The sequence below is a fragment of the Tiliqua scincoides genome, chromosome 3 (assembly GCF_035046505.1).
Source record: "Tiliqua scincoides isolate rTilSci1 chromosome 3, rTilSci1.hap2, whole genome shotgun sequence".
Taxonomy (NCBI): Eukaryota; Metazoa; Chordata; class Lepidosauria; order Squamata; family Scincidae; genus Tiliqua; species Tiliqua scincoides.
In genome coordinates this window covers 60538171-60552465 of record NC_089823.1, presented here as the reverse complement: position 1 = coordinate 60552465, position 14295 = coordinate 60538171, and the positions used below count along the sequence as shown (strand labels likewise).

Here is a 14295-nt window from a genome sequence, read left to right as displayed (position 1 = left end):
CAGGCATTTTAAATACACTACTGTGCTTCCAATGTATCTCTTCTCATCTTGTGAAAGGAGGCAGTGTTATGTGTTTAACTGGCAATAATTGTGCCAAGCGTACCTAGTTATTGAATAAAATACAAACATTTAGAAATGGAAATGTTAGATACTATTTAGGCATATTTTGAATATAAACATTTCCTCCCATTTTATTTCACAAACAAGTGTATGCTCATTTCCCCCCCGAAAGCACTCATAAATGATAGAATTTCTTTAAAAAACACTGACACCCAGTTCAACAGCATCATGGGATAGTTGTTTTGAATAACGCATGTCATACTATTAAATACAGTAAGATTACCAAACTAGAAATAAACATTCTCTCTGCTGTAAAGTACTTTAAAAACTCCTTAAACGTTACGTACCTAGGCCTCGATGGCCGCAGTGTTGTGAATAGTAGGGCTGGCATTGACCGTGGCAAGAAGGCAGCTACAAGGCAGATTTGGCCCTGAAACAAGTTTCCATATAGAGGGGTGAAAGTTCACAGGCTATTCTGTGAACTATCATCTCTCTTTTCTGCCCCACCCAATGCAAAACTGCTTGTGTTAAAAATATACATTGGTAGCATTTACAAACTTAATTATTCTCATGTAGTCCCTTACAAGACACAAAGCCTTAAATCTCTTGGTATCAATGTACACGTCAAGTATTTATTTGCTTTCAATCTAGTTTTGTTTACATTTACTAAATACAGATTTTGAAAGCAAACAAAGCACATTCTTATGAACGATATGCTTTTCATCAGGACAATTATGACACATCCCCATTGCAACATGAATCAAGTTCCCCATTTTCAGGTGTTCAAATATCAAATGATAACGTTTTCAGGATAGAAGTAATATCATTTCCACTAGTATTACCTCTAATGCAATTATACAGATACCTGTACATCATGCAACTGGATATTATTTTGAAAAAGGTGTTCTGATATAAGGATAAGCTAAACTGAGGCAGGCATTACCTCTCTCATTCATTTTTGGTCTGGTGCAAGCCATGCAGTTTGTGTACACAGAGACACATTAGCTGATGCCAGATACCAACTGCCTCCAAGTAGATACACCTAGAGTGGCTTTTACTTACTTCCATTTTCATCCCTCTCCTTTCCAGGAACCTCTCATTAGAAAAGGGCAACCATGCAGACAGAGAATGATACAAACCCCAGTCAATGTCACCCAGGGTTCCGACTCCTCTTTTGTACCTGCTTTGCAATGATAGAATGTTCATCAACAACGCCTGTTTCATCACCAATGTGTATCAGTTCACAAAGACGACACAGACCAACTTCTTGACAAGTTTTTGGAAGGCCGCAGGAATTTCTCGTATGTTTTTCAAAATTAATTTTGGGAGGAAACACCAGCAGTTTTTTTTCCCAGTTTAAAAGTAAGAGTGCATGATTTTAAACTCAAAATTCAGCTCTGAAAAGCAACCCCGAAAATATGGCATTCCCTTTCCTAATTAGCTTGACAAGTAGCTATACCAACTACATCCATGGTTACCCATGGTACTATAGTTCGAATGAGAGGAAGCCAGGTATGCCTAATTCCAAATCCAAACACTGATTATTTCAATGAAATTTCAGCATGCCTCACTTGTTCTGGATTATGGGTTTGAGTCACTGAATCTTCAGCATCCAAGACAAGCATTTAGAGCCCTACAAATTATTTCAGAACAATTTCCAAAAGTAATAACATGGGAAACAAAGCACTCAGCTTGAAACATCCAGCTGGAAGATTTTTGTGTATTTTATTTGGCAGCTGCCAACAGAGAAGTCATTCAGAGTGAAACAGCACTGTCAAGTTGATATGGCAAACTTAAGATGCTTATGTTATATATACAAAGCTCAACATGGTCTGGAAACTGAACAAGGGCTTGAAATGACAGAAATGCAGTTCAGATACTAACTCAAACTTTAGCTATGGGAAAGATCCTTAACTTTACTCTGTTTCAGATGGGAATATTAAATTAAGAATAACAGCCCAGCTTGTAAGAATTCATACAAAATAATTCATACTACTTGAATATAGATATGTTAAGAGTGGTACAGTAAGACAGAGCTAAACCCAGTTTGAATCATGTGACTAAAATATTCTAAAAACTGAAAACATAATTATCAGCAAATATTGTGATTTAAGACTAACTTTTTAAAAAGGACTCAGGAAGACAGAGAAATTGAGAAACCTGTATTTTTAGTTCCATTAGCTACTAAGATAGTATTTATATTATAAGTTTCCATTCCAAAATTCATTATGTGGTTTCTATGGCAATTTCTCATCTCTGAATCTTCAAATCGAAATGAGACCAACTATCTTTTAGTTCTCCTGCTACCAGATGGTGCTAAGCTCTAGTGATATTATTTCCTGTAAATGAAGTTAGGGAGATTTGATTCATCTATGTTCAGTTTACAGCACAAGAAATTAAAACCTAATAGGCATCTAGCAGTAAGAACTTTTGAAGGAAAAAATCAACACCAACACCAAAAAAGAAAATTCTAGTTTGAAGTCTAGACTGGCACAAGAAGGGTTAGCAACCAAAGAGGTAAGAAATTACAATTTACCAGATTCATTCAATGCCAAGAAAAGCCCACACAAATGGGAACTCCAAGAATACCCAATCCTGGGTGCAAGGATGAATACCTATAAGAAAAACACAGAACAATGGACTACAGTGAGCAGACTATGTCTGCCACTGATAGTATGTGCAAAGTCTGTAATGGTTTTAGAAATTAAACTTTTGCATACCGGTGCTCTTACAGACCATCTCCACTGACCCAAATCAATGTTTCTCATAGAGAGTCACCAGTACTTTGTTTAGCCACATATAAAGAGCTTCATTCATTCATTCATACTGGTCAGTGGTCTTCATATTTTTCTCTAAACAGACACAACTATGGCAATATGGTGCACATACTTGCATCTATGAAGCAAAAGAACCCCCAAAACCAAGCACAATGTTGAAGATAAAAAGATAACGGGGGAATAGTAAGAAGGCAGGCTGTGCACTCAAATTTGCCATCACAGAAATCAATATTCTGTGCTCAGAATAAGTTGTGAATAATTACTTTGCATAATATGTTCTACTTCCAGGATTCATGGGGCCAAGACTGGAGGTATCATGGCTACTAAGGTGATGGTAAGGAATAGGAAGTTGAGCATTACACTGAAGTCCTGCTTTTTGACTACTAGAAACCATATCCAGGTTCATTCTGGTATCCAAGTCATCAGAGCAGACACACCTCATTTTCCCAAGCCAATTTCTGCAACAGCAGAAATCACCCTTAAAAAAAGAATGCTATTGTTTTTAGGATGCCAACTACCTGTGTATGTATATGCATACGTGCATGCAGACAAAACACAACTGACTGCATGTTGCCCACAAAAAGAAGATTATTACTTATGTGATAGAACCATTGAGTAAAATCACATGTTTAATATGTTTTACAGCACAATCTTGTACAAGTCTACTCAGAGGCAAGACCCACTGAGTTCAATGGGATTTATTCCCTGGGAAGTATATATAAGATTGCAGCCTTAATCTGGTTTTAACTGGCAAGTACAATAAATATGCAGATTCCAGTAGTGGTTTTTTAGGTTTCTTTTTTAATTATTATAATATAAATCAGATAAAATGGTGTGATCAGAAATCTACCAGTTTAAGCAGCCTGAAAAAGTCTAGAATCAGCAAACCGGTCTTCCCACCTTAGCCAGATTTAAGAAATCTATACACCAATCTAACTCAAAAAGAGAAATGAAAATGTCTGCCCCACGCCCACAATTCCCTTGTTTGTTGTTAGCAGGAAATGCTTACTTTGTTGGTGGATCTTGCATTGCTCTCAGAAGACATTATTACTGGCAGTCATTGATTTCTGAAGTAAGGGAAGATCATTATTATAGTCCAACACCAATGAAGCACTACCCCTTTTTTCCTACACATTTTCCACCAGGGCACTCTCAGCAGCAGGACTCCTGTTCATTGCAGCAATCATGTACGGTCGCGCAGCCAGGGCCCTCCAGATGAAATCTAGATCCTGAAGGGGGACACAGTACTGGGACAAGGGAAGCTTCAGAAGAGCACAGCATTCCAAACGTCTGAGTAACTCTCTCTCTTTCACACACACAGCTTCACTCACACCATAATACACCATGACAACCGTCTTGAAGTGCCCTCCTTCCAGAAATATCATGCTTGGTCACTTCTCCTTTTTTAAGAAAGTGAAATTACAAAATCTTTTCACGTTTCTCAGGTGACAAAGAGAATACAGAAGAAAACAATATTAACTTCTCATAGCTTGCAAGTGCCTAGAGCACTTTTTTTTTTTGTAGTACAGACAACTACAAACTCATCTACAAATATGTTAACATATTACAAGAAATCCAGTTGCATACAGAAAAATCTAAGGTGTGAAGAATTATTTTTGGTAACAGAAGTTAGATGGCACTGTTGTAAAATCCAAATGTGCTATAATTTTTAAGAACACATCTAAACACACTTACTTGGGAGTAAGCACCATTGAACACAGTGAGACTTACTTCCAAGTAAAAATTCTTAGAACTGTACAAGTAAATCTGTGATTCAAAAAGTACTTTAGATGTGCCCAAGAATTTGCACATGCCTAGTGGAATTTTTTTCCCCTTTTAACTAGCAGGCACTCCCCACACCATGTATGCAATATCAAAAATTACTTATGATACTGCTCTCATTTAAATTCCCCTCAAACAAAGCTTGTCACATGGCACAGGGGGCCTATAACTAATTTCATGCATAAATGTTATTTTTCAAATAACTGTTGGAGGCCTGGAATTAGCTGTGTGATTCTTAGGCCTAAGTATTTTACAAAGTTCTTCCAAGAGTCTCTTATGCTTCATTGTATACTTGAACCAACAAATAAAACCTAAAGAAGAATGAATGTGCAGCACAAGTATTGTGAAGAGTTTAATATTTTTGCATTTGTGAGCTGATTACATCATTGAAGAGAACGTAAGATAAAAATAATTTCTGACTGAAGTTGTCTTTCATTTTAGGTGTATTGTTCAACAACCCTATGCCCAAACATATTAAGTCACATTACTAAAAAAAATCAAACAAATGAAAACAAAACCAAACAACAAACTGCCACTGGTTTTTTTAAAAGTGGCTCTCTTTCTACAACATGAGGCATATTAACAATCAAATCTCACACATTAAGTTCAAAAGGACATGAATGTCAGTATGCTCTGCCTCTAACACTAAAAAAAGTCTACTCTAAAAAATCTGCAATCAGATGATAATTTCACTTCTCAAACAAACATCAATACCACTAAAGGTTCCCTAGTTAACTCAGCACAGAGTCAAAGTAATATAATATTTATATGACTCAAAATATCCCAATTTCTGTGCTCATAGAAAATAGTCAAGTTATATTATGTTGGCTAATGGTGAATAGTTGACTTTTTATGATTTCACTTACAAAGAATTAACTGTTCAATCATGTCTGTATTTACTTGAAAACAGGCCCCACTGAATTCAAATGGAACTTACTCGCATGAAGAGCACCTAGTAGGATTGCAGGTTATTTGAACAAAACCCAAAAGGTTCTTTAGAAAAGGTCTTTGATTTGGGAAATTTTAAATTGGATAAAAGGGAGATGTCTGCTCCTATTCAACGGGTACTTATATTAATTAATTATTATTAACAGTATTTATATACCGCCTTTCAACTAAAAGTTCACAAAGCGGTTTACAGAGAAAAACTCATCTACAAAGCACTGAATAGGAAAGGAGCAAACATGTCCCTGCAATACAAGTGGAAGTTCTCTGCTGAAAACCCTTTATAAATATGTAGTCAAGAACACCTTAAAGGGATCACTTTTGAATTACATCTGATTTTCCTATAGTTGGGGAAATCATAATCTTTATAAGGGGAAAGTCCACACAATCCATCAACACCATATGACTACTAATGCAGAAGAACTCTGAACTGGGGGAAACATACAGAAACAGATGGTGCTAGAGATTATCAAAGAGTAACAGTTCAGCCTCACAGATTACAGGAGAGAAATCCAACAATTCACTGGTAGCAAAGATGGTATGAGTTTGAGAAGAAAAGAACAGAAATGCCAATGCTTTGCCACCCCCACTACAATGGTATTCAACAAACTGTCAAAATGAACATTTTATTCAAGAGGGCTCTTTCTCTGCTTAGTAGATCCATACTCCAAGTCCCAGGAGGGCTGATGACCAAAGAGACTGACATTCAGGTATTGCATAGTAAAAGAAAGGAAAATGCAAAAAGCAGTGCTGCTTACTCTCCATCTAACAAATGTGATTTCTAAAAATGAACCTTTATATTAGAAACTGCTGAAAATCATTACAACACAGGAGGTCTGATGAGAATCAAGGAGCTGTTCACTCTCTTGAGTGGTCAGAAATGGAGGTAATGAACACCCTAGCACTGCTGCTTTCAGAGCTGCATCTTTCACTAAGGATATGAAGGTGAACTCACATGTTTCCACCATACTAAACAACTGTCACTTAAAGAATCCTAGGCAGTATATAGTAACATTAAGCAGCTAGAAAGGGCCAGTTGTGAGGCCATGAAGTAGTAACTGCTTAAAGATGGACAAAACCCCAGGCATGTCACTCATACTTATTACAAAGGGGGGGGGGGGAAGTTATTTTAACTCTTCTCTTTTTAGAATCTCATGATTCAAGAACAACTTGTTCAGATTTCTCAGATTTTATTAAAAATAACTGGCATATGCCTAATAGATACACTGCCAATTAAAGTATAGCAAGTATGGCCTTTTTGTGAACTGTACATGGGTGATGAAAGACAAGCATACAATGGAAATTTCAGAAAACCCTTTGTGAAAATGGCGCCTGTCATTTCATAAACACTGGTTCCCCACTTTTATTTCCACAAAGAAAACCAGTTCAGCAGGTAAATATTTACAGATAATATTTACAGTATTTCCCATATATTTTAATTACAAAAGTGTAAAAGTGTATAATACAATTTATCAACAGAACAGAGTTATAAATCCCTCCAGTTACTGTATCTAAGTGCTGATATTAATGCAACTACACCCCACATTTCAAACCAGATGGCTCCAAGAGACAGTGTTATGTAAAAACCAATCAGAGCTAAAAAGTGGATGAAATTAATTATGTCAGAATGGACACCGGGGAAAAATAAATGATTTTTCTTCAAGGCTATAAAAATATACTTGCTAAACATGCAAACTCACACTAAAGAGTTTGCTAAACTCTCTGGAACAGTAAATTCTTAAGACTACTTTTATAGCATTAATTTTGTCCCAGGTTTCCTGCCTTAAGGTTTCCTCTCAGAATCATCCAATATACCACAAGTTCAGTAGGCATGTCAGGATCTATGTAAAAAATTCTCAGCTCTGACCCGAAGCACCAAATGATACTTGATTTTGGTCATCTGTGTTTTCTTTTCAACCTGTGATCTATTCCAATTAGAAAACATAGACAATCTGTTTGTTCTCCCTCTGTTCCCCAACACAGACAATCTTGCTCAACATATAAACAAATACACCTTGCTAGTTCCTTGCCTGGCAGCATACAGAAGTAGGCTGCACAAAAACTTTGCTGTCCCCACACAAAAGAGCGAGACATTCAAACTTATCAATCTGTTTAACCATCGAAAACTTCTTTGTGTCTCTATAATAGCCCCATCAAATTACGGGCATGTATCACTTAGCAATCTTCTGAACCACTGGCATACCTAGGGAGAGTGATGCTTGCAGGACTGCCACCACTTTCCTCGCTCGCCCCCACCACCTTCCTTGTCCTTCTGGAGGCCTCTGCCCTGGGGAGGTTTTTGGACAGAAACCAGAAATGAGGTTTAAAGGCCCTACAGAGGACTCAGAAGGCCCCCAGGACCTTCTATGGTCCTGGCCCCAGGCAGCACAGGGGTCAGGATTGTCAGTGTTCTGAACAACAACAGACCACGTATACGATGGTGGTTGATCCTCTGCAGCCCTCAACCCACCCACCCCCATGCACCTTGCAAAGTCATCCTGTACTTCCCTGGAACATCCTATGGGTCACCCCTTTGCTTGCAAATTCTCTGACAATTGCAGAAGTGGAACAGCTGAATTTGCACTATACCAGCCACTTGCCAGCTGAGCACGATCCTTTGATCTCCAGAACTGAGGCAAGAGGTAGTCACAGACACCTCACTTCTGCTGAGATGAAAGGATCGTGCTCACCAGGATGGTCAGTAGTCAAGCAGGTTTGGCATGAGTTCAGCTGTTCCACTTCAGCAACAATGACAGAATTTGCAAGCAGTCTTTAAAGCAAGCAAAAACAAAACTCCAGGCAAAGCTCCAGCTGCTCTGGTCCCCAGCCTGGTGTTAGCAAGCCCTATTTGTTTTTTGTATCATGAATTGTTATGTCTGTTCACTTAACAACAGATCCACCTAACATGAATTTGAGAACATATCTACATTGCTTAGCAACACACATTAAATAATAATAATATTATTAAATTATTCTCTTCCCTCAGGACTGATCAGAAAGTCAAGATTCATCCCTTTCTATTCCACAGGGCAGGAAAGCCTAGAGTTCTCTCCTAAGACCTTAGTTAGCAAATCCAATCCTGTCAGCTTGTGCTCCTAGATTAACAAAGGTCCAAAAATCTGGGTGTCTCAAAAAATCTGGGTGTCTCACTGGGTGTCTCACTAAATAAGTTTATTGCCCATTTCATTATGAAAGTAAGGTAAAGGATGAAGAACATGGAACTACGGAGGACAAAACTTCCATCTCCATTTCATCACCCCTTCAAAAGGTGTGCCCAGCTAAGGGAAACAAGTGGATTTTTACAGCCCTGTTAATCATTCATTGAACTCCCTGTCAAATTTCTATTGAAATCAGATCAGATTAAATTCAGACTAGGTCAGAAATGGAACTACCACATTTAAACTATACCCATATTTCAGGACAATTTTAGCACAAGATAACAGTAACCAAAGAATTAATTGAAACAATGGTCTTCAACACATGAACAGAAACCATCCTCCCAGTTTATACATTTTACCTTCCAAACCAGTATTAACACAGAGCTAATTAGGCATAGTAGATACAGATTTCAAAACAAGAGTGCACACACATCTTGACATAATACAAAAGTAAATCAACTTTCAATTTTATTTTCTGCAAGCATTTTAGGAGGCTATTACTGTCCTAAGAGTGTCATTGTCACTTCTTCCAGTGATTTCAAAGGGACTCAACATTTGACAATTGGACTCATCTGTCTGAATATCATCTACCTTTTTAATCCAAGCCTGGGGACCGCTGTTGGATAACTGTTCGGAAGTCAAGACCTGTGCTCCAGTACTTCCTGTAAACTGGCCTGGAATAGAATTCAGCTGAGCCCAGGCATCAATCTGTAAACATAACAATACAATAAATTAACCAGTTCTTACAAGTGAAAATGCATATAAATCCATTCATTGTTGCAGCAGCCACTACATACTTTCAAGAACAATTACAATTCATTTCAAAATCATTTACACTAACCACTGTGAGATGAGCCTCATTGGCATTAACACTCAGTTTATGCAAACTGACTAGCAAAAATGGCATTGTAACTTCCATACAGATAGCCTTTCAAATACTGGAAACAGGTTTGTTTTAGACTACATTCTACTCAAAGGTATGTTACCTAACTTAAGGCGTAGTCCTAACCCACTTTCTAGCACCATCATAAGGGCAATGAAGCTCTGAGGTAAGGGAACAAACATTCCTTTACTTTTAGGAGGCCTTTGTGAGTGTCACCCAACTGCAGGATGCAGCACACATCCCATTGGCACCGCTATGCCAATGCTGGAAGGTTGGCTAGGATTTGGGCCTTAGACTAAAATCTGCATTTCTGGTAACATATGACTTCTAAGACTTAAATGGCCATAAGTATGTGTAACAGTACAATGATTTCTCAAAACTGTAGCTTGTCTTCTGTTTCTATACAGATATCAAAAAAGCACCTGGAAAACCAAAAGAAAAAAGTTGTACCCTACCCGCTCCTGTGCACGATTTAACAAGCACATTGCCTCCAGATCGAATGTATTCTCTGTAAGCCTCTTCTGAGCTATTGTCCGCTCATTCAATGCCGACGAGATGTCCACAGGCTAGAAAACAGCACAGAGAAAATTTGTTTTGAAAACCGCATAACTAAGACAACATATTCTTCTCTATAGAGTTATTAATATCTGCTTAGTTACATGAAAACCAATTCCCAACATTCTGTCACACTCTAGTAGCACCAGGAAACTAAACCAAGGATGGGGCTAGACAGAAGAAGCAGTGCCACAACTGACAGAAGCAGACTAGATTTACTAAGCAGTGGAGAGAGAACAGGTTCAGTTCTCACTTTAATAATGTTCCCACGTAGACTCCTTTACTTCCTCCAATTAAGTGAATGACTGCCATTCACTTCAATGGGGGGAAAAAACATGCTGCATGTGAGAACAATGCTGCAAAAGGAGCAAAAGGTGCCCTTCACCAATGACTACAGCAGCCCAGCCTCACTGACAGGCAAACAGGCATAACAAAGGAAATTTTGCCAATACTAATTAGTTTGAACAGCTAAATCTTTTCCCAAAATAATATTTACTTTAGTCTGTATGAACCCTGAACAGTATGAACCCTGAAAACATCAGCATTAAAATATGGTCAACTAACAATCAGCACAGGTATGTAGCATGATTATCTGATTAGCTTTACCGTGACTACTATTTAATTATTTGATTACTATAAAGAGCACCCACATCAGACAAGCACAGATCTTTCCAGACATTCTATCTTAGCACCAGCTTTTCAGGTTTCAATGATAGCAATGCAAAATCAGAATGCAGAGTGGCACCCCAAGCATAGTTTATTTTGAATTAGATTTTGTTCAATGCTTTTATTTACTAAAAAATAAATTATGACTGCAATTCAGAGGATCAGAAAATTACCTCCACATATTTAGCACGGCCTCTACATCTTTTTATTATTCTCTCTTCCATTACCTACATGCATGTTTTTAGCAAGACTGTGTTGTACTACAAAAGCAAGTTGAAACACAGCCCAAGGTGCTGGGTTAAGCTAATACCCACCCCCCACTCTGTGTACACAAATCCTTGCACATGCTTTAGGGATCACCTGGGTTGCAGGGTTAATTCTGTATTGTGTTTTAAAGATTCATAGCCAAAAATCCCTGACTTCCTTCAGGTGAATATTTCTATATCAAAGTACTAAAACTTTTCTAGTTCTTACCTCCAAATTGGCTGGGTTGGGGAACACATCGTCCTTGGTCTCATCCTTGTTCTTTTCAACTGGAACCCATTCTCCATATGCACTATCTGCTTCTTTCTTCCTATGTTGAGATCCAGATGAGACAGGAAACTCCTTTGTCAAAGTAACCTGATTTTTTGGAGGTGCTGGCTTTATGGAAGGAGTCTTTAAAAAAAAGTGTTACAATTATGAGTAATCACACACAAGACACAAACATATAGTCGAAATACATTAAGTACTCTGTCTAATAAGACTTCTATACTGAACTGAAAAGAAATGTATATCTGTACTAAACAAAATGGACCATGCCTGAATGTGAAGAGAACTCTTGAGTTTTGGTTAACTGCATTTTTATCCTTTGTTATCAATAAAAATGCAAGTTACAACTTTGCTAAAAGTCTAGAACATTAAACCAAAACCCCATAAATATACAGATGAAATATATATAAATATGGAATTTAAACATATATACATATGAAATATACAGAATTGTGAAGTTGCCATTTCCAACACCTTCAAGTCTGGACCACACAATGGCTTGGATTGAAAGAGTTTCTTGGACAGACCAAAGGGTTTTAGCATGCCCAACAAAATCTCTAACTTGGTTCTTCTGAGTGGCAGATCCCTATGACATAGTTTGTGATATGTCATAGGGCCTTGTCACTCAAGAGGATGAGAGATTCCACTAAGCAAGCCCAAGCAGCTCTTTCAATCCTTGCACAAGTAAGGCAAATCAGATAATTACCAAAACTTTTAAAAATTGACACAACTAATTTGTGCATTATTCAGCAGGTACTGTATCTCTGACCATCATATGACCCAGAAGCAGTAAGGGGAAAGGCAATGTCTTTACTAAAGGCATCTCTTTACTATCAGGCAAAGCTGTGGGAATTCCATTTCCCCTCTGTGATGTCCCTCACTTTAGCATTAAATGGAATATGTAAGACTCTTCTAAATATCCCTCTTCAACTACTATGAAAGTAGAAATTATAAGCTTGGGAACATCTTTGTCTGCACAGTTTATTTTCAATTTGTATAATACTACAATTTAAGAACAAATCAACCTTTCTTGTCCAACCTTGCTCATAATGTTCTGCAATTTAATTATACTGTCATTTGGATATTTTTTTGGCCACTAATCTTTTCTAAATAACAAAACAGTGGTTATTTTGGTGAAATCATGCTGGGGTTTCGCTGGTTTATACTCTTGGATCTAGGGTTCTCAAACTGACTGATATATAGCATCCTCCCCAGGTATTTTTCTCCTTCTGAAAGGTGGGGGCACAGATGGCATACAGATAAAGAACAGAAGCTTGTTCAATTTCTTCTCAGAAGACTCAGCTCAAAGAATTAAGCTGAAGAAATGATTCCTTTTTAATAGACCTATATTCCACAAAATCACACTTTCCAAGATACACAAGCTTTGGGTTCATAGGTAGCACATAAAATCTGTTCACCTGAAGGTAACCTTCAACAATTCCTAGTAGACTCAATACTCTTGCTTACTCAGTATTAAGCGCTAGTGAGTTCAATGGGACTAACTCCCAGGTAAGTGTGTACAGGATTGCAGACTCAGCGCCCAATCCTATCCAAGTTTCCAGTGCCAGTGCAGCCGTGCCAATGGGGCATACATGGCATCCTGTGGTGGGGAGGCAGTCGCAGAGGCCTCCTTAAGGGATGGGAACCCTTACCTTGGGGCTGCACTGCGGCTGCCCCACCACCGAAAAACTGGATAGGACTGGGCCCTCAGTCATTCCATTCTTACATTCATAGCAAGTTGTTTTTCACTGATCTGAAGTGAAGTGCATTACATTAATCAACAGCCACATCCACAGTAGGTGAGTGCTCCATTTATTCAGAGGTGAAGGTAGGATACAAACCATTTAAATAAACACATTTTGTATAATATATAATAAATATAAGAATAGATGGATATTGATACTGATATTCAACAAACTGAATGTTAATTGCCGTTTCAAGAGCAACTTAACTACCACTGTATTGGAAAGAAATCACTGTGAGCTGTCCAAGAGGCATAAAATCTAAGGCTCGTATCTCATATGAGAGTCTAAGGCCCGTATTCTAGAATATGATTCTAAGGGTCAAATTCCTCTTATGTGAATGGCATTTGTTTGGGGGAGGGACGAAATGTTAGCCAATCTACTGGTAACTCAGTAGCCCTCTGTACCCCATACAGTTCTGTTCTAGGTGGTCCCCCTCAAACCCTGGGAGCAGATTTTCAAGAGCTGCACAAGGCTGCTTTGCCAAGAAAGTTTCTTGCCAAGCAACAAGAATGTTCACTCCCACAAGCTTCCATACCCATGTACACCTTAGGTTACAACCCTATATGACCTACAAAAATAAACCCACAATCATAAAATCTTTGCATATTCAATACCTTTCACTGGCTACTGGACTCATGCTTTACATTTCAGGGACACAATTATATTTGGAAAATATTGTAATGTGAACCAAATAATGCACTTGTTTTTCAACCTGTTACAAGACCTCAGCAGTCAAGTTTCTGCCGCAGAACTAAGCTACCGCAGATACTCGCCTATAGGTCAACCCCACAGATAAGCCGAGGGCAAGTTTTGAGCCAACAATCATGGAATTTTCTATGACCCCTGGATATGTCAGGGGTTAAACTTAGGGGGGGTGTCTGACTATAGTTTTGTCTGATTTTACATGAGGCCAGATCCTGAAAAATAACCTACCACTAATTGTTACCTAAGAACTGTAGTCTCTAATTTATCAAAACACAGTAAAAGATCATAAGATACATATTCTTTTTAAAATTCTGGTCTTCACCACCTTTTTGTAAACACTAACAGAGTAAGTGCACTGTAAACAACATACCAGTGGTTCCCAACCTGATATTCATGTACTCCCAGGAACACTCAACAGGAGCTTTAGGGGTACTTGAAAAGCGGTATATAAATATTGTTAAATAATAATGAAAAAGAATGGAATAATG

The 14295-nt window shown here is 38.0% G+C and overlaps 1 protein-coding gene across 1 annotated transcript in view; it reads right to left on the bottom strand.

The window, feature by feature from the left end:
- The window catches only part of SON (SON DNA and RNA binding protein), a 42926-nt gene that overhangs the window by 8226 nt on the left and 20405 nt on the right, over positions 1–14295 (bottom strand). Inside the window, exons 6-8 of the mRNA XM_066622509.1 lie at positions 11301–11483; positions 10061–10171; positions 9314–9430 (exon numbers count right to left, since the gene is read on the bottom strand). Coding sequence (XP_066478606.1) covers positions 9314–9430; positions 10061–10171; positions 11301–11483 — 411 coding nt within the window. The remainder of the gene's footprint in view (positions 1–9313; positions 9431–10060; positions 10172–11300; positions 11484–14295) is intronic.